Source organism: Fragaria vesca, unplaced genomic scaffold (assembly GCF_000184155.1).
Source record: "Fragaria vesca subsp. vesca unplaced genomic scaffold, FraVesHawaii_1.0 scf0513167, whole genome shotgun sequence".
NCBI lineage: Eukaryota > Viridiplantae > Streptophyta > Magnoliopsida > Rosales > Rosaceae > Fragaria > Fragaria vesca.
Genome location: NW_004443449.1, coordinates 255,897 through 275,737, shown reverse-complemented (window position 1 = coordinate 275,737; position 19,841 = coordinate 255,897). Strand labels below are relative to the sequence as shown.

The following is a 19,841-nucleotide window of genomic DNA, read 5'->3' as shown; positions in this document are numbered from 1 at the left end:
CTGTACCTCTGAAACTGAGGAACACATCGTACGTGAATTTACCGGATGGTGGAGAAGAAGCCGAAGAAGGAGGAGGAGGAATCATTATGTGTTGGTGGTAACTGAAGAAGTGTCTGGTGTTGCTGATCTCTGTTTATGGGAAAGAACTGAAAGCCAAAAGGCAGCAGCAAATACAAACGGTGGAGAAAAAAACAAGAGCTACAACCCTAAAGAGATAAAGCTGAAGAGCAACAAAGCAGAGAAGAAAATTAGAGGGCAAATGGAAGACAAGAGGAGAAGGCGGATTGGGTAGGAGGCCATCACTTGTTCTAAGCATGCAACCTCAATCTGATAGGAACGAGATAGGAACGAAACCCTATCAATGGAATCCAGAAAGAGAGTAGCTAAAACAAACAAAGAAGAAAGGAAAATTGCAAATTGATTGGTTGGTGGCTGCTCTCAAACCCTAGAGCAGCTTAAGTAGTTACAAAGGAGGGACAGGATGTGGACACCTGTCAAACATCCACTGGAACTAAAACAGAAACCCTAACAGGATTAACCAACTTAATTAAACTAACCGATCAAAACTAAGCATCATTAAATGAATTAATGCAGCGTCATGCAGCCACGACCCGGCCCATAGCTATTATTCTTCCACAGCCCACTAAGAAAGACACAGTTTCAACTGGTTAAAACTGAAAGTCTGGATACCTCTGCATAATGTCCTCTGCAAACTCCCAAGTGGCCTCTTCCTTCGAGGTCCCCAACCAATGGATTAACCATTGCGTTGATGCTGCTCCCTTGTGCTTGATCATTCTGATCTGCAGTATCTCTTCTGGAACCCATTTGAAGGCTGATGAATCACTGATGTCAGGAAGTGTGGCCTCAACTGTAGCATCATGTCCCACTCTCTTTTTCAGAAGGGAAACATGAAATACATTATGAATTCTTGCTGTGGCTGGGAGTTGTATCTTGTACGCCACCTCTCCAATTCTCTCAAAGTACCTGAAACAGACCATAATACCTTGAAGCCAACTTGTGGAATGCTGTGGTACTCACTGAGGTTTGCTTGTAAGGCTGGAGTCTCACATAAACCCAATCCCCAACTTGAAACTGACGCTCAGTGTGGTTCTTGTCATAATAAGCTTTCATTCTAGCATGAGCTTGGTGGAGGTTCTGTTTGTCCAAAGCTAAAGAGTTCATCTTTACTGCGTAATTGGGCATCCACCTCAGCTACAGCCTCAGCCTCAGCCTCAGCCGCAGCTCGTCTCCATCGACCCCAAAATCTGGCGAGCCTGCGCCGGCAACTCCGTCACCATCCCCACTCTCCATTCTAGTGTTTACTACTTCCCCCAGGGCCACCTCGAACACTCCACCTCCGCTTCGTCTCCGGTTCTTCTCTCTCCTCAGGTTCTCTCCAGGCCTCTCATTCTCTGCCGCATCGCCGCCGTGAAATTTCTCGCCGATCCCACCACCGACGAGGTCTTCGCCAAGCTCCTCCTCCACCCCGTCCACCCCGGCCTCTCCCCTCACCACCGCGAACTCAGCGCCGCCGCCGCCGCCGCGACGGAGGAGGCGGAGGAGGTGGAGAGCGAAAACGACGATAGGGTGGTGTCGTTCGCTAAGATCTTGACTCCTTCCGACGCCAACAATGGCGGCGGTTTCTCCGTCCCGAGGATCTTGACTTTGTCGCATCTACACCTTCTCTTCATCCTGCACCTCCATTTCATACTGTATATCCCCTTACAAAGAGATTCAGAGCTCCACTGAATCCTGCGCTGCTGAGGCATGGAGAGGAAGAATTCATGATACCTATGACAGGAGCAGCTAATTCAACAATGGGGCAGTACAATGCTTCCTTGTTGAACTATAACATTTTTCCTGCTGGCATGCAGGGAGCCAGGCAAGATCTATTCTGTGATTCCAATGCGTCTCATTTGTTTAATGAAAGTACTCCTCGGATGTGCACCTATAATTCCTTTGGCAACAACAACATGGCGCCAAGTCTGAAAAGGGTGTCTACTGAGTTGAACATTGGAAGTCCACAGTCTGATCAATTATCACCAGATAGCCAGAGTAGTCCACAATCCTTTGGCACGGAACTTGATGGGAACCGAAACTGCAACTCGAGAAAGGTTGGGAGAAGTTCTTTTCAACTCTTTGGGCAGACCATTCCTATCAACGATATTGATGCTGTTGCTTGTACTGGAGATGGTGGCAACATAGGGTACAATGAAACTGAACTTCTGAACAACCCGCTGGATTCTTATACCAAACTGCTAGAAAGGATTGATGTTCGAGTCCCAGCTGTTGAAGCTTGTACTTTGTAAACTACTTGTGGCAGCTACGCCATGCAGTTAAGTTACTGTACAGGTAATCTCACCTGCTTAATTGATTTGAATTGTTGAATAATTTGGTTAAATTTTGTCTACAAATTCTGCACATAAGTTGGTTTGGAAATCATGAATTGTCGAAGCCTCATTTCTGTTTTGGGTTTCATGCATTAACCCTGCTTTGCCACTCCATTGGAAACTGATGTAACTAAATTTTCCTTATGTAGGTTTAACAGTTTTTACTCCTAGATTTTCTTAGATAACTTGTTCATCATGTCTTTATGTTGTGCTGAAAGTTTTTCTTTTTCAAATTTCACTCACATTAGATAACTTGGGTTTAAGTTCTTATGAGAGGTCATCGTTTCATCCAGTTCATATGTCGTGCTGTAAACTACCTGTAAATTTCATTGAATAAATTGTTTCATTATTGGAATCCTAATAAATTGATATCTTTTCATTGCCATTATGGCAATATGATCTGGTATTGTATTGTTTTAAGGATGGTCTAGTTTTACGCTAGTTACTTGTTTTATGTAGCATAAACTGCATTGTGGGATAATACTTGCATTTGTTTCAACTCACAGTGTGAATTTGTTGAGTTTCCGACCCAGAATGAGGAAATTTTGTTTTTGTCTCGGGCTTTTACATTTAGAACTTGTTTGCTTTGACTTTTGGTTCTCTAGCCTTAGTAAATTGCCAAATTAATCTTGTATGAGAAAGTAAAAGATACCGGATAGATTGAACTGGTACGTTTTGATTACTCTGTATAGCCATGGTTGACTGGCTAAGACGCTGTCCTGCATGGTTGTCATTGCTTAACTATTTCAGAATTCTAAAAGTTGGCCACTCCTTGTCTTGTTTGTAAAGCTTTTGAGAGATACTGGAGTTATATTTGTATGGTTACATGGGGTGATAGAAAAGATCAGATGTGAGATAGATAGTCTGTATATAACTGTGTCAATAATTGATAATTCTTGTTACTATCATATAATTAAGAGCTTCGCCGCTATCATATGCTGATACTCGTTTAGTTTCTGTTTGCAGGCTCTCAAGTCTGGCAGAAGCTGATTAGGATTATTGGCAGAAGCTGATTAGGATTATTAACCAAGTCTGTATTCTGGTTTGTCTAGTTTGTGGGATTTGGACGTTGAAACAATCTGTAGACTTGGTTTTCGAGTTTGAAAATTGAGTTTAGATGCTAATGCTAGAAGATGCTATATTATTGTTTTTCAGGTTTACCTGTAATTTAAACATTACAACTGTCTTTATTATTGGACCCTATGTAATTGTGATGGTTTGCTACTACATTCTGGAACTCTTGTTTTCCTAATAAAAGTGGCAGGGAATGTGTTTTTGTTTCATACAAATTAACAATGAACACCCCCTGTTTCAAAAGCGAAGGATATTTTTGTCTTCCTTTTCAGGAAGTGTTGAGGATCTGTAGATATACTTCTGTTCAGTCACCTTCAATCCTTCATCTAGTGTCCATGGTCTTATACACTAGTCCAATCCATAGCTGCTCCTTCACAAAATCGAGATAACTCGAGCAAATTTCACATTGTTCTCCAGCCTCTTTTCGTATCCATTCTCAGTCTGCAATAGTTTTAACTTCATGACCCCTGCTTATGCTCCTGAATGTGACAATACTGAGTGTTGCTTGTCCTTAACCCCTGGACAATTGGAGGCCGTTTTTCCTATTCAACAATACTCTACCTCAATCAGGCTTCATGAGACTAAAGAATACGCCGCAAATGTGCATAATGTTCAACCTGTGTTATCACATTTATTCAGCTAATGCAGGTACACAATAAATGATCACCAGATCCAAAGCTGGGATAGTCAAGGTATGAAACCTTCTCATAGTTTCAGACGCTTTACTTTGCTAAAAGCTATGATCACTATGCATTACTCTGGCGTTACATGTTTAGCTGATATATGGGAACAAGCTATGTGATGCAGATAAGTCTGTACATTTTTGAGAAGTTACGAAGTTATGACTTTGACTAATCTAAGCAAAAGCCTATTCACAAGTTACCATCTTCATGATTGAGCAGATGCATCTGCTGAGGGATGTTCAAGGTAATTCGGCAAGGGTCAATGTTTCTACCAGATGTTCAACGTCCTCCTTAAATAGTAGACGAAGGGCACAGCTTTGCACTGCTAAGCATGGGCTAGAGAACGAGATAGTTATCCTGGCCAGTTTGCTTTGCCTCCAGACCTTATTAAGAACTTTGCGCGGAATATAAATGAAATCAGTCGCATATTCACATAGCTTGTGATACTTAATATCTTCCTTCATCATGATATCAAATAACCCGTGCCATGCAACATCAGAGTCCAGACGGTAAGTAAGTCTAACATACTCCTCTGGATCAGGACCAGAACTGCTACTGCTGCCAAGACCAATGTTTGGATATTGGTTGTTGGACAACCCAGAACATGCGGCAAACCCCAACCAATTATCATCATCGAAGAGATTCGGAGGCAGCTGGATTTCTGCAGAGTTTCCTTGGTTGATGAAAGGCATGAACCATTTCGACCTGAAAATTTCACCTCTCTCGAAGCAACGAGAAAGAGGACGAGGGTCACACCAGTCCTGTAAATGGAAGTTCAAATGTAAATAAGAATTCCTAAAAGAAGAAGGAGAACTTAAATCATTTATATTTTATGGGAGAGAGATACCCAATTTCTATATTTTTGCGAGTGCAAGTCAAAGTACTTCTCCCGTGGGGTTCTGGAATCCCGTTCTGTCATTCTCTCTAAATGGGCGTCATCCCGCTCTGCCATTCTCTCCTCCAGCCACTTATCGTAAGCTTTAAGAGAACCTTCCCTCTGAATGCACTGGAGAATAGTATCAGCAAACCCTTGTATATCTTCCTGGTACACAATACGGAATCCACATGTTTGAACTTTTACACAAGGGCTTTTGACTCTGATGGAAAACCCACAAGCAGTTGTTAATGTCTGAGATGGCGCCGCTTCTGGAATCTGTTCCCGCGGTATATAACAAACCAAAAGTTGATGCCGTTCTTCTGACGATGGCCTGATGTGCATAGGTTTTGGGAACAAAACGTCAGCAAATCCGTCACCTGCTTTGAGTCCAACAAATACCCAATAGCTGTCCTCCTGACGTCCCACTTCCTCCACAAGTGAAGCGTGTATTGCCATTCCCATCCACTTCTTGTTATTCTGTAGATTTTGAGGCATCTCAATTGGCACTGCGGCAGAATTTGACCTACTATCCGGGAGACAGTGAGACAACTCAAACCACCCTGGGCTTCCTCTGAGGTTAAATTCGAACATTTTAGACCGACTGTTGAGTCCCTGGAATATTGAAAATGCACAATTTAGTAACCTCTTTTATTTCCAAGACAGAGATTAGAGATCATAAAGATAAACACTGACGGATCGACCTCAAGGTATCTTGGAAGAAGAGATTCAACGTTCTCTCGCACCACACGTGTGGATTCGTCTTCCAAGGGTGGAATGCATCTCTCCCTGTAATATTCAATTAGATATGTCATTAAGCCAATACAACGAAATACAGATGTGGGATAAGAAATTTAAAAATTATTCTACCATTTCAAAGATGGATTAAACCAGCAGGCAGACTGCGGTACAAAGACTTCATCCCCAAGTTCACTCATACAAACCGATTCAACCCAGTTGGTCATACTGGAAAACCATTCAGCATCTTCCTCATAGACCAGGCGTATTCCACATTTCTGGACCACCATGGATGGATCGGTGGTTTCAAACTTAGCCCTTAACACAGTTGAGTGATTTAACATCTTATCTGGAAACTTCGAACGAGATATATAGAAAATCATACGCAGATGAGAACTTGATCGAAGGAAATAAATTCGTTCATTCAACTCCAACACATTTGATTTGAGACACCCAAAATCAGTTTCCCATGTGATTTGGTACGAGTAATTCGAAATTTTATTATCCGGTTCAACAAAGGAGAGAGCAGTGTGCCACTTGAATGAGAATACAGCGCACGCGGCAAATCCCTTCCACTTGTTATCATCGGCCAGATTTTGAGGTAATGGAATTGATATGGGATTTCTGGTAGATGCAGTGCTGAACCACTCTGGAATGTCATCTCCAGCATGTACGTTACTGAATTCTGCCGAGGAAGGCATCTGCAACGTAGAACACAAGCTTAGTTTAATAGTTAACTAGTAGGGGAAAAAAAGGATAGATGTATGCTCTGTTTTTGTCACGAGGGAGAAATACCTTTTCTTTTATATACGCTCCGCTTGGGATGAATTTATCATGATCAAATTTTTGGCCGTCTCCGTGGTGATGTGTCAAAAACAGCTTCGTAGATTCCCCCTCAACTATCAATTTTCTGGAAATTCCTGAGATTCCAAGTGCTGAAGAATTGAGGGAAATGACAGTAGTCACTCCCGACTCCGATGAATTCAGTTCTTTGATTTGATTTGGGTAATCCGTCAGTGACGTACAATCTTTTGCCCACACGCATTGAAGACTTGACGGAAGCTTCTCGGGCAGCAATTGAAGCTGTTTGCAATTACCCAAGTGCAGAGTCTGGAGCTTCGAGAATTGAGAGAGACTTTCAGGTAATCGCACAAAACAATTACAACTTAAATCTAACAATGTTAAGGAGATCATGGTGCTAAAATCATTGAGAAATTCTCCATCCATCAGACTGCAATCACTCAAGTCTAGCAGCGCCAAATTCGATAACGTAGCCAGAGCTTTACATGATGCTGAAACTAGACATTTACATCCTCGGCAGGATAGATACTGTAGATTCTTCATTCCTCCGATGATAGATAGATCCCTTATGGAAGTTCCACCAATCAAAAGCTTCTCCATACATTCAATACCATTCAGATTCTCCGGTATCTTATCAAGTTTGGAGCAACCTTGTAAATAGAGACATTTCAAAGATGTCAAGCACCCAATGGTATTGGGAAGATGCAAAAGGTTTTTACAGTCTGTTAGATTCAACATGGTAAGACCAGTGAAGCGTTCAATGGATGAAGGCAATTCCTCAATGCTGGTCCCATCCAAATAAAGCTCCAGCAAGCTTTTCATATTTCCTCCAATTTCTGGAAACCTCTTCAGTCCTGAACATTGTGAAAGCATCAATATTTGAAGGGATTCTAGTGCAGTGAAAGGCGGAAGGCTCTCAATGGACTTGCAGTATGTCATATCCAAAATGAAAAGTTTCTTCAGAAATCCAAGAGACGGGTGAATCTCCACCAAGCTTGTACAAAATTGAAGCACCAACTTTTCAAGATCTGGAACATCAGTGAAGTCTGGAGTCGACATCAAGTATGGTGAAGCACTCAGATCCAAATGCCGGAGCATGCTCCATCCCTGGTATAATTTCAAAGATGATCGATCATCACGTTATTACTACACATGCCTTTGTGATTCCGAATTACAGAAATTCGTAGAATTAATTAAAAGTTGACATGAAGTAACATCCAAAACTAAGCTGATAGATGTGCCTATGTAATACAAAAAAGCCACGTCATCCTTCCTAATAAATGAGACTATAGAATCTAAAATTTCAGCTTTTATGAACAAGTTTATTATAATCTAAAATATCAGCATAAAAAAAAATCATTATTGTGTACTTACTTTTCGCCCCGTCCATAGTTGTTTGATGCGGCTAAAAGGCATGTGAACTTCAACAAGTTCCTCCGGTTGAAAGTCAGACGGGAAAGAATCCAAAGGACACCCATGCCACTCAAGATACTGCAACTTATTAGAAAGATAACTGATATTTCCGGAAAAATTCGCGTTCGATATCTTGAGCAATCTCAATCTGTCCATATTTGAGAAGGCATTACCAATGGAGTGAACAACATCGTCTCCTGTTGGACATTGGAGGTATATGCTTTGAATTGCACTCGTCGCCTAATAACAAAGAGCAAAAATTTAGTTATTGCACAAGATGATCCAAATTAAATAGAAGAAAGAAAAAAAAAAAAAAACAACAACAGCTGTTTCATTACCCTACTCTGACCAAGTACATTGATGATTTCATTGGCAAGCCACAACCTGCTACGTTTCCCAGGCTCTTCACGGCATTCTTGACGAACAATTTCATAACCCAAATCTTTTAACAAGTCATGCATCCCCAATTTTTTTCCAAACAGAGTTACCAAAGATCTATCGACGAGAACTTCTATATCAATGTCCGGACCGTCACTACCTTGTAGTATTCTTGTTACCTGATCTATGTACCCTCCTCTAAAGAAACATGCAATGTCCAAAAATTTTTCCTTTTGGGTTTCATCTAATCCATCAAAACAAACTTTGAGCACATTAAAAATTTTGTTTCCTGGACTTTTTTTTAGCTTATCCAATGTACTTAACCATAACTCTACCTTTCTACACTTTACAGAAGAACCTAAAATTTTAATAGCTAATGGATTGCCATCCGCATATTTCAAGAACTCCTTGGATAGCTTGAGAAAATCATCTCCTACCAACTGGTCTTTCGTGAAGGCTTTCATACAGAAAAGCTGAAGTGCTTCAGCATCACTTAATGGATCCACCTTGTATACTTTATCCACTCCAAATGCAATGAGCAAATGCTCATCTCTTGATGTAAGTATGATCCTACTCCCTGGACCAAACCAAGTGCGATCACACAATGCTTCCAATTGTGCTTCTTCATCCACATCATCAAGAATGAGAAGAACCCTTTTAGTACGTAGCCTATGGCTAATTATATCTTTTCCCATGTCGCTGGTTTGTACATGTACATTACTTTTCAGCAAGTTCAAAAGAAGTTGCTGTTGTAAATGAACTGCACCTTGCTTTTCAGTTACCTCTCTAACATTCTCCAGGAAGCTGTCACCTTCAAACTGAGATTTTACCCTTTTGGAAACCACTTGTGCAATAGTGGTCTTCCCGATACCAGCCATCCCACAAATGCCTATGATCCGAACATCAGTACAACCAATGTCTAAGTATGAAAGCATTTCATTCAGGTGAGAGTCTATCCCAACTATACCCTCAGATTTCGAGATTAGTTGATTCAAGTCGGTAAATATCTTTTCAACAATTATTTTAATGACTTCGGATTCGTACCTGTAAAATAATGAAAATATTCTTACATAAATTATATGTATAGATAAAAGATAGTGCAACATTATTAATGCCGATTTTTTTTTAAAGGGTGTCAACCCATTAATACGGTAGAAGGGACCAACTTTACACAATAGTCCACCCTATGAAAGAATCATTAAGATATTTGTAAGTGTGATTTACAAATTTTGAATTTAAACAGTTGATGTTTGACATATTTTATTGGTATTATGTGTTGGCATTCCTATACCATTAAATAGCAAAGTGCAATGTGGAACCATCATGACCTGTGTCATTGATGCAATCTGCTATATGCATATATGATGATCGTATTTGTTAAATATTTGTCTAAGTATTTTGCTGTTTCTAGATATCTTATTGTCAGGGATTTTCTCATATGTGATTGAGTCCTAACTTGGTTAGGATCTCATTACTTATTGATATGCGTATGGTAAAGGAAGGTAGACCTTTTCTAACTAGGGTAGATATGCCGTGTGAAGGAAAGAAATCCTATTTCTCATAGGATATTATTTTATGGTTTAATTAGATAAATATCTTGTTCTTATTAGAAGGTCTTTAACTCTGATGAAAATTTCTTTTGAGACAGGGATTAGGGTTGCTGGCGTGAGGTTCTTGTTGTTGTATAAAAGAGACTTAAAACAGATAAAAGAGTATGTCTGCACGCTTAGCGTTTGAGAGAAAATAGTTGTTATTCCGCTGCTCATCTGAGTATACAAGTCCAACTGTTTCTTGTTGAGTTGGACTTGTTGTGGTTGTGACTGTGGTTCTCTTGTGTATGAAGAGAAGTTCATTGAAGAAAGAAGAAGAAGACGTCTGCCTAGAGATAGGAATTTGTTATAGAATAGAGTTTACAAAGAGGTTGTAAGACTTTACACAAATTCATCTAGTTGAGTTCGTTTTCTGAGCTTGTGCTTTGAGGTTTTTACACAGCGTCAAAATCTGGTGTTATTATTAACTTTTTGTCAGTTCATCGAGGTGTTTCAATCCCTGCTTCACGTTCCAGTACCTTTAAGTGGTATCATAGCAGGTTCTGGAAGCGTCTAGAAGATCCAAGGGAAGATGGAACGTGACAAGAATAGTTCTGCAGTCAATACTCCTCCTTGGTTCGATAGTGAAAACTATCTAGATTGGAAGATTATGATGAAGTCATTTCTTTATGCTCAAGATGATTGGTGTTGGTATGTCATTGAGAAGGGGTGGACTCATCCCACAAAAAATAAAGGCAAAAGAGTGGAGGGATCTGAATCGTAAGTGGTGCAGAAGCCGCATGAAGAATGGGATAAAGATGAAGTTTGTCGGTATGCAGCTGATGAGAAAGCTAAAATAGTCTATATCATGCATTATCTTTGAAGGAGAGAAGACCAATAAGTCACTGTAGAACTGCTAAAGAAGCATGGGACTTACTGCAAACTGCACATGAAGGCAACAAAAAGCTTAAGAGCTTAAAGCTTCAGAGAGTGATCCAAGAATTCTGGACGATGCCTATGGAGGATGATGAAACAATTGACGAATTTTATGCAAGGCTTATGGATGTTGTGAGCCAATGTAAAAGGTTGGAGGCAGATATTGAAGAAGATACAACTGTGAAAAAATTCCTAAGGGCACTGCCACTGAGATATCAACCAAAGCAGACAACCATTGAAGAATCTCATGACTTGGACACATATCGTTTGGAGGAACTTGTAAGTAATCTCAAAGCCTATGAACTGAGAATAGGTAAGCCAAATAAAAAGACCAAGAATTTAGCTTTATCTTCAGTAAAAAGAAAAGAAAAAGAAGTTTATGTTGATGATAGTGAACCTTTTGATATTGCGTTACTTACGAAAGAATTTAGGAAGTTTTTGAAAAACAAAAATTCTTCATCTAGTAATCCTAGAAACTTTACAAATCAAAAGAAAAATTTTTCTTCTGAAAACAAAAATGAGAAAGGTCAGAATTACACTAAGTTTTCTCAAAAGAAAAATTTTCAAGGGAATTCCATCAAATGTCATGAGTGTGGTGGCATTGGTCATATTGCTTTCCATTGTGGAAATAAGAAATCTTTTGCTAACAATAACAGGGCCATGAAGTCTACTTGGAGTGACAGCGATGATGACCCTCAATCAACTGGGAAACACTTTGCTCTAGTTTCCTCCTTCCATGAAGATGAATTAGATGTTGATCTTGAAAGTTCTGATGATGAAGACAATCTCATCTCTTTTGAAGCTAATGATATGTACACAAAATTGTATAACGCCACAATTAAGGTGCAAAGGGAGAATGATCAACTGAAATCAAGTCTAGAAAAAGCAAGGAAAGATAATTAAGAAGAAGCTTGATGTATCTCTAGAAACCTGTCAACATAAATAGGATATTGAACGGACTAACTTGATTGAGAAATTGCAGGATGGAGCATTATTACAGGTCGCTCAAGAAGATGGTAGTGACAAGGATGACAAAATCGAAACCTTACAGGTAGAATTAAAGGGCCAAATTTTGTTAAATGTGGAACTAACTTGTGAAAATGAAAAATTGCAGGCCGAAGTGATGAAAGCTCATGTACGTTTTGAAAAGTTTGAGGCAAGCTCCTACAAAGTATCAAAAATGATTAGTTTTGGAAAAAGTCATAACAACAGAGAAGGGCTAGGTTTTGGTGGAAAATCAACCAAGCAGACAATTTTTGTCAAAGAAGGCAGTACGAAGGATTGCAATGAAGTATCATTCTAGTAAAAGGATCTGAACAGGAGTAAAGCATCTTCAGAATTAGTTCCTCAGAGGGTAATGTCGTTTATGTCTCAAGATGCTCAGGTAAAATCTGATGATCTTATGTTAGAACATCAGCCCAGGTATGACAACAACTCCTCAAGTTTTGTTCCTACATGTTATCAATGTGGGGAGGTAGGACATATTTGTCCAAGGTGCAACATGTACAGGAAGGAAAGAAATATGTTTATTGGCTCTAGTACTTCAAATTCAAATGATCTTTTAAATGCAAAAATGGATCAACAAATGGACATGATGAATAAAATTGCAGATATGATTTTTGATCCCGAAAAGCAGAAAAGAAAATGAAAATTTACGTGTCTTGAACTAGATGATAATAAATGTGTTTCTGATGACTACAACAATGGGATACTGGAGTCTATTGACAAAATTTGTTTGTTTTCTTCTTACAGGATTCTTGAAGAGAATGACAAAGTTGAATTTGTGGAAGCCACATGCTTGGTCGCTCTAACAGCATCGGCTGAAAGGCGAAAAGATAGTTGGTATGTGGATAGTGGATATTCACGTCATATGACTGGAAACAAAGATTGGTTTATAGCCTTCTCTGATGAGTACACAAGTGGAGCAGTCACTTTTGGTGATGGTTGCAACTCTAAGGTTAAAAGCAAAGGTACGGTAAGTGGTCTTGGCATTCTGGTTATTGAGGATGTGCTTTATGTTGAAGGTTTACATGAAAATTTGTAGAGTGTGAGTCAATTAACCGATAACTATGAGAATGTAAACTTCAATAAGAAAATTTGTGTTGTTTTTGACTCTGATAGAAAGAATGTCATGGTCAGATTAAGACAAGGAGACAATTGTTATCATGTTTGTCCTAACGATTTAACTGATGTGCAGAAATGTCTCAAAGTTAAGACTTCAGACAATATCCTTAACTTGTGGCATAGAAGATTAGGGCATGTAAATTTTCAGGACTTAGTGAAACTATCCAACAAAGAATGTGTGAGAGGAATGACAATTTTAAGTGGGAAATCAGATTCGATGTGTGAAGGTTGTAAACTTGGAAAGCAAACTCGTGCTGCCCATCCGTCAATAAACTCTGCGACTTCTGTTCAACCACTACAACTAATTCACATGGATTTAGTTGGACCAGCAAGCACTAAGAGCTTGGGAGGTAAGAGTACATTCTTGTTGTGGTGGATGACTTTTCCAGATTTACATGGGTGAAATTTCTAAGTGGGAAGGATGACACTTTCGAGGTATGCAAAAATTTATTTAAACAAATTTATGTTGAAATGCAGTATTTAAGTTTGTCTATTGTTAGAGTAAGAACTAACAATGGGACGGAATTTAAGAACGCTATGTTCAGAATGTTTTTTAATAAGCATGGTATCTCACATGAGTTTTCAGCACCTATTACTCCTCAACAGAATGGAATTGTAGAAAGAAAAAATAGGGTTTTACTTGACATGGCACGAGTGATGTTTCATTCGGTCAAGTTAAGTGAATATTTTTGGGATGAGGCAATTAACACTGCTTGTTATACTTCAAACAGAGTTTTCATTCTTTTAGGTAGTGATAAGACACCATATGAGTTATGGAAAGGTAAGAGACCCAATGTAAGTTATTTTCGTGTCTTTGGAACACCTTGTTACATTTATAGAGACAGAGAATATCTTACAAAATTTGATGCTAGAAGTGACAAAGGTATCTTCCTTGGCTATTCCTTAAACAGTAGAGCATACCGAGTTTATAATAAAGAAACTAGATCAATTATGAAATCGTTCAATGTTGAAATTGATGACTCTTTTGTTTCTGTAGGTCAACAAATTAATTATGTCAATCAACCAGCAGAAGAACGTGCAAATGAGAATGATGATGATCATGGCATTTCAGGAGAGGTAGATCCTAATCTAGTTCATCCACCTCCAAAAGAACCGGTTTCAAGCGGGTCCAAAAAGACCACTCCCCACAAGATGTTATAGGAGAAATTGGTGATGGCGTACGAACAAGAAGGCAAGCTCAAAGTGAAGGAAGCGGTGACACAAAGATTGCATATGTTGAAAATGAGGTAATTAGTGATACTGCTCTTGCATGTTTTGTGATTAAAAAGGAAGATGACATTAACAAAATTACTTATAATGGCTTTGTCTCCCTTGTTGAACCAAAAAATGTAAAAGATGCTTTGTGTGATGATGATTGGATAAATGCCATGCAAGATGAACTGAATCAATTTACTAGGAATGATGTTTGGTATCTTGTTACTAGACCAAAAAATTGTAATGTCATTGGTACTAAATGGATTTTTCAGAATAAAAGTGATGAACATGGTAACGTAACTAGCTAGAAATAAAGCTAGGTTGGTAGCACAAGGTTATTCACAAGTTGAAGGTATCGACTTTGATGAAACTTTTGCTCCTGTTGCTAGACTTGAATCTGTGCGTTTATTGTTTGCCATTGCTTGTCACTTACGTTTCAAATTGTATCAAATGGATGTGAAAAGTGCTTTTCTAAATGGGGTTTTAAATTGAAGAGGTCTATGTTGAACAGCCACTGGGATTCAAAGACCCTCACAATCCTGATCATGTTTATAGATTGAAAAAGGCTTTGTACGGTTGGAAACAGGCTCCTAGGGCCTGGTATGAATGTCTTTCTACTTATCTGATTAGTAAAGGGTATGCTAGGGGATCCATTGATAAAACACTCTTTGTTAAGAAAGATGGAAGGAATGTTATGATTGCACAAGTGTATGTTGATGATATTGTTTTTGGATCCACCTCTGATATGTATGTAAGAGAGTTCACTTCTATCATGGAAAGTGAACAAGCTATGTATGTTACCTCTGATATGTATATTTGAATCGTCTATTGATTTGATCTAAGAGAAATTTTATATACACACCCCTAAAAACTTAATACACATCAATTTCTCAATACACTACTTATATAATTTCTCATTATGATATTTTACTGAATACACAACCCAAATTACCTAAAATACCCTTAATCTAACAATCCATGAAATATCATATCATGTGATTGTATTAAGACTATTATTATTATTATTATTATTATTATTATTATTATTATTATTATTATTATTATTATTATTATATAATTAGTATATATTTACATAAGTTAACTATTTTATAGATGTTCATATCTATTACTTGTGTTAGTTCTTGAGAAATTCTTACAAATTCCTTGTTCATTTCAAATTCTTAAACATGAAAATGATAAACAAGATGAAAAATACATATTTGAATTGTGTGTTTTTGTGAAAAGGAAAATATGTGAAATATAACGAAATAGGTGTTTCATATGTATATATAAGAATTACATCGTTTGACACTTTCACACTTTAAACTTGGAATTTATGAATCTTTTAAGGACAAAAAAGAATTAGTTGATCATCCAAATTTCCTTGCAAATTTTTTGTTACTTTAATAGTTTCCCTAAATAAGTTCTCGATCTTAAATATTTAATTTTTTTTATAATTCACTTTATAATAAGTTTCTAAAAATAAGTTTTTGTTTTAATATTTTAATTTGTTTTATATTTCACATTATTAGTTTTCAAATATAAGTTTTTTGTTTTTAATATTTTAATTGTATTACACATGCCTATTTTGGTCATTTAATATACCAATCAAATCTGATTTGAAATATCAAATAACAGGGACGTGTATTAAGTTATTTTGGGTGTGTATTTAAACCCACTCTTGATCTAATTCGATACCTTAACGATCACCAATTTAACTGAAATTTTACATAAGTGATCTATTAATCATATATACCTATAAACTGAATGATCGATCTAGATGCCAAAATGTGATCGAAAAGTGAGTCTTTTAGCCTATTAACCAAAAGGTACTCAACTTAAGGATCCTTATTAAAAAGACTCCATTTAATCCTATACATGTATAACTTTTGAGTAGTGCTACATACACCAAAAATTTATACAAAAAAGAAATACCAAATTATGTGGCATCCTATGTGGAATCTACACGTCATCACCTTCAATCGAATTATTTTTAATATACATATATATATTATTTTTATTTTTAAATAAGCCTAAAATTAATAATTAAATAAAAATAAGAACTTCCTTAACATAATCACCGATCCTCATGTTTTTTTTTTCTTCTAAATATTCCACATATTTAAACGGAATTGGGGATGAACATGAAGATGGCATAATTATTTTCAATTGCCCACAGATATCTGCCTTTATAAAGACATCCACTCCAAGAACATAATGACTCTTTGTAACCAATATATGTAAAGCAGCATCATCATTGCAGGTTGTTACTGTTATCAAGAATAAATAGCCAATTTTTATTTCCGGCACGATTTCTCAAATTCAAGTCTGCAAGCATGACCCTGGTTAAAAGTAAATTGCAAATTGCAGATTGTAGAAGCATGAGGAGACAATTCCATCAAACAATTAACAATCTTGTGTTAACAATCCAGAAAATAGGAGATGTGAGAGATCAAGAAGACAGAAAGAACAAATTTATTCTCATATGAGGAGATGATTCATGTTTAATCGCACAATGTTTTGAAATTTCTGAAGAAACTTTTCACATAATCAAACCTAAATTCAAAATTTTATCTCCTAGTTCATTGATACTTTTTGAATAAACAAAATATCAATATGAATTTCCCCTATTCTAATTGTGAATTTTCATTTTAGATCAAAAATTATTTATCAGGTGACATGTTGGATATTACTAGAATTAAGATGACTGATGTGGCATATGTCACATCATTTGGTATAGGTTTTTTGTATGATATTTTGGGGTCTGAAGCATTTTCCATAACTTTTTAGACAATGTATTCACAGTAAAAAAATATATAAAACTTAAATTTTATACGAACTAGCTCTTGTTTTGAAATCACAAAAAATAATAAAGGTTCATCCCAAAAGATTAAAAACAATGAAGGGTTAAAGAAATCAAGCTGAGTTGGCGTGGAAAAAATGCCACGTCAAAGACTTAACAGATCATTTGGATGGAGAGTTAACGGAATGACTTATTGGATGAGAAATTGAGTGGTCGGAGAGTTTTAAGATGAAATTGAAATATTATGGATTGAAATGATGTTAGAGTACAAAGATTAAACAAAATTTAACTCTTTCTGGTTTTGCCTCGTTAATAAAATAATGAGTATCCATTAGCAATTGCTAACAACCTCATATCAATAAACCCAACAGTTCCTCATAGGTATCGATCCCAAGAGAAATATAGGTACCGAACAAAGAAAAATCCGGATCCCAAGAGAAATATAGGTACCGAACAAAGAAAATCCGGATCCCAAAATTTTATCATGAAGCCGGCCATTTGATCCCAAATCCGAATCCAAAACTTAGGAAGCCCAAAAACTTTTGCTCTTGTCCACCCACTAAGACTCAAGCCCAAGTTCAAATAACCAACTTGAGCTCAATTCTCACTAGGTCGATGTCAAGCAAGCAACGCAGCACGATCTTCGACCATGCCACCGCCGAGTCGACGCCAAGCAGGCAACATATCACGATCTTCTACCATGCCGCCGATGATGCCTACTAGTTTAGCTAATGCCAATAATTGTGGTCTGTCACAATATGAATGCAGTCTCGCCGGAGAAAGCCTGGATTCGTTGTTGTCATCCCTTGTCACAGAAGAACTCCCTCTCCCACAACCAAACTGGCAGCCACACAACAATAACCATCAACCGATTCATCCTAAAGCATCCTCTGCCGCCTAAGAAACGTTTGAGGAAGTCGCCTACACAAGCTGCACTACCAGCCGACCGCGACCCCTGAATTATCCTCCTCCAAAAACCCCAACAACACATTGGACCGGCACCAAGGAGAGTGAAACGATCTTAATGTCTTTGGTAGAACGGGGATCCCACATATGGTTTGGATCCGCCGGAATGAAGCATCGTCGTCCAGCACCATCCTCGAGAAAAAGATCTTAGCAGTATGGGTGAGATCCGTTTGAAAGGATACTTGTCTCCAAAACGACGAGATGCAGCAACCCGAGAATTGCCCAAGAGGGATTCGGCCAAGAGACTCGTCAGTCGAGAACCGCCAACGAGGAAGACACAGGTCAAGGGATCCAAACGGGGAACGAGAGAACGAGAGCTCTAATGTTCAAGAATCTACCTTAATTTCTTTTAATACTGAACGCAGAGATCAACAACTTTTCTCTTTTGGCCATTTATATTTCCCCCTTTACCCTTTCTCCTCTACTTATTTCTACTGCAATTATTTCCTCCCCTTCTGCTTTCCAACGACAAAAAAGCTCTTTGCTCTCTCGTTTTCTTTCTTTGATAAACCAAATAACACGTCCCTGATTACTAAATACACGTACCATATTTAATACATCACCTATTAACTTTATTATTTTAATATTTTACATTTTTACTAGATACATATACCCAAATTTCTTACAATATCCTAATTTAAAATACACAACTAATTCACTAAATACACATATTTTCTAAATCTACTACTCAATTTATTAATAGAAAATTCATATTGGTGAGATCTCTTGCGTCACGAGGGCGCCGATTTTGCTTGAGATCTCTCTAATTGAGTTAGATCAATAGCAAGCAAACTAGAAGAGTATATATATAATTATATATATAACATCATCCTAAGTTCTAGTTTGGTGTTCAAACATAAATGTTTTTAAACGACCTAGCATGTGTGAACAGTAAAAGATAAATTTTCCAACTTTAATTTGTACTGTCTAATCAAACAACAAACCCTATAATCTAAATTTTCTAGTAGATCAATTTTAATCAAAGATAAAGAAGTCATACCTCGCTTAGGGGTTGAGAAATACCATTGGAATTCATTACGTTGTCTTTAGTTTTTGCTTGAAACTATGGCTGTCATTAGCTATTTTTTATTAGGGCTTGGTATCTTCACATATGTTGTTCTCGTAGAGGAGAATAATAGTCTTAAGCGGGATATTTTTTTTAACCAGGTTTCTTTACTTTTGATATAAATGTCTCTTTTGGTAATTTTATGTACCTACAAAGTCTTTTGCTTGAAACTATGGCTGTCGCTAGCTATTTCTGATTAGGGGTTTGTATCTTCACATACGTTGTTCTCGTAGAGGAGAATAATAGTCTTAAGCGGGATATTTTTTTTTAACCAGGTTTCTTTACTTTTGACATAAATGTCTCTTTTGGTAATTTTATGTACTTACAAAGTCTTATCTAATTTGTATAAAAAAATGATGTATATCTAACATTTATGGATGTGTTAATAAAATTTATAGGTTTGTGAAATTAGAACAAAGATGATGTGATTTTGATGAAATATAAATAGGGATCGATCCTATTCTGTGCTTAAAGTCCAGCTTATCAAGAATAATGGGAACAAGAGTAGTGTGTTGCTTTTTGCCCAACAATGATGGCTTTTTTTAATTGAATTATGTTTTAAAAAAAAAAATAATTGCTTGAATTATATTGTAAAGAATGACAAGGTGTTGATTCCTGAGTTTGGGAGCGGATTCTACGCACCAAGGTGCACTTGTACCATTAATATGTAAGTGCTTAAATCGTCGTATGGGAATATCGAATAAAGACTAAAGACCCTAAATTCATTCATTTCAATTTTATTTTTAATCCGATTAAATTAAACGCACATAATAAGAGTATATTTTTTTCGACCTAATGTTCTCACATCTTTAGTTTGAAACATTTCAGACTATTTTTTTAGGTTTCAATTT

General features: G+C 37.3%; 3 protein-coding genes and 1 pseudogene across 3 annotated transcripts; 2 read left to right on the top strand and 2 right to left on the bottom strand.

Moving 5' to 3' along the window:
• The first annotated feature begins 1,799 nt into the window (after positions 1 to 1,799).
• Positions 1,800 to 3,672, top strand: LOC101299261 (auxin response factor 17-like). Its single transcript, XM_004310217.1, has 2 exons — positions 1,800 to 2,352; positions 3,357 to 3,672. Exon 1 carries the CDS (start codon positions 1,818 to 1,820, stop codon positions 2,307 to 2,309), a length of 492 nt encoding a protein of 163 aa, XP_004310265.1. The 5' UTR covers positions 1,800 to 1,817; the 3' UTR covers positions 2,310 to 2,352; positions 3,357 to 3,672.
• Positions 3,673 to 4,069: 397 nt separating this feature from the next.
• On the bottom strand, positions 4,070 to 6,320 carry LOC101298965. The gene is made up of 4 exons (XM_004310216.1): positions 5,892 to 6,320; positions 5,726 to 5,810; positions 4,995 to 5,636; positions 4,070 to 4,908 (listed from the first exon to the last, which is right to left on the bottom strand). Exons 1-4 carry the CDS (start codon positions 6,140 to 6,142, stop codon positions 4,387 to 4,389), a joined length of 1,500 nt encoding a protein of 499 aa, XP_004310264.1. The 5' UTR covers positions 6,143 to 6,320; the 3' UTR covers positions 4,070 to 4,386.
• Positions 6,184 to 9,229, bottom strand: LOC101305136 (TMV resistance protein N-like). The gene is made up of 4 exons (XM_004310231.1): positions 8,312 to 9,229; positions 7,935 to 8,213; positions 6,571 to 7,667; positions 6,184 to 6,460 (listed from the first exon to the last, which is right to left on the bottom strand). The coding sequence occupies exons 1-4, from the start codon at positions 9,227 to 9,229 to the stop codon at positions 6,184 to 6,186; spliced, it is 2,571 nt and encodes an 856-aa protein (XP_004310279.1).
• Positions 9,230 to 10,891: 1,662 nt separating this feature from the next.
• On the top strand, positions 10,892 to 14,975 carry LOC101304834 (annotated as a pseudogene).
• The last annotated feature ends 4,866 nt before the right edge of the window (positions 14,976 to 19,841 follow it).

Excerpts from the sequence above, each read along its gene's own strand:
- LOC101299261 (XM_004310217.1), top strand. The coding sequence starts at position 1,818 with ATGGGGCAGTACAATGCTTCCTTGTTGAACTATAACATTTTTCCTGCT.
- LOC101305136 (XM_004310231.1), bottom strand. The coding sequence starts at position 9,229 with ATGGCTGGTATCGGGAAGACCACTATTGCACAAGTGGTTTCCAAAAGG. Across the intron at positions 8,214-8,311 it reads ATGTACTTGGTCAGAGTAGG|GCGACGAGTGCAATTCAAAG; the intron begins GTAATGAAACAG and ends CTTTGTTATTAG. Across the intron at positions 7,668-7,934 it reads AACTATGGACGGGGCGAAAA|GGATGGAGCATGCTCCGGCA; the intron begins GTAAGTACACAA and ends AAATTATACCAG.
- LOC101298965 (XM_004310216.1), bottom strand. The coding sequence starts at position 6,142 with ATGATTTTCTATATATCTCGTTCGAAGTTTCCAGATAAGATGTTAAAT. Across the intron at positions 5,811-5,891 it reads TTTAATCCATCTTTGAAATG|GGAGAGATGCATTCCACCCT; the intron begins GTAGAATAATTT and ends TGAATATTACAG. Across the intron at positions 4,909-4,994 it reads CGCAAAAATATAGAAATTGG|GACTGGTGTGACCCTCGTCC; the intron begins GTATCTCTCTCC and ends TTCCATTTACAG.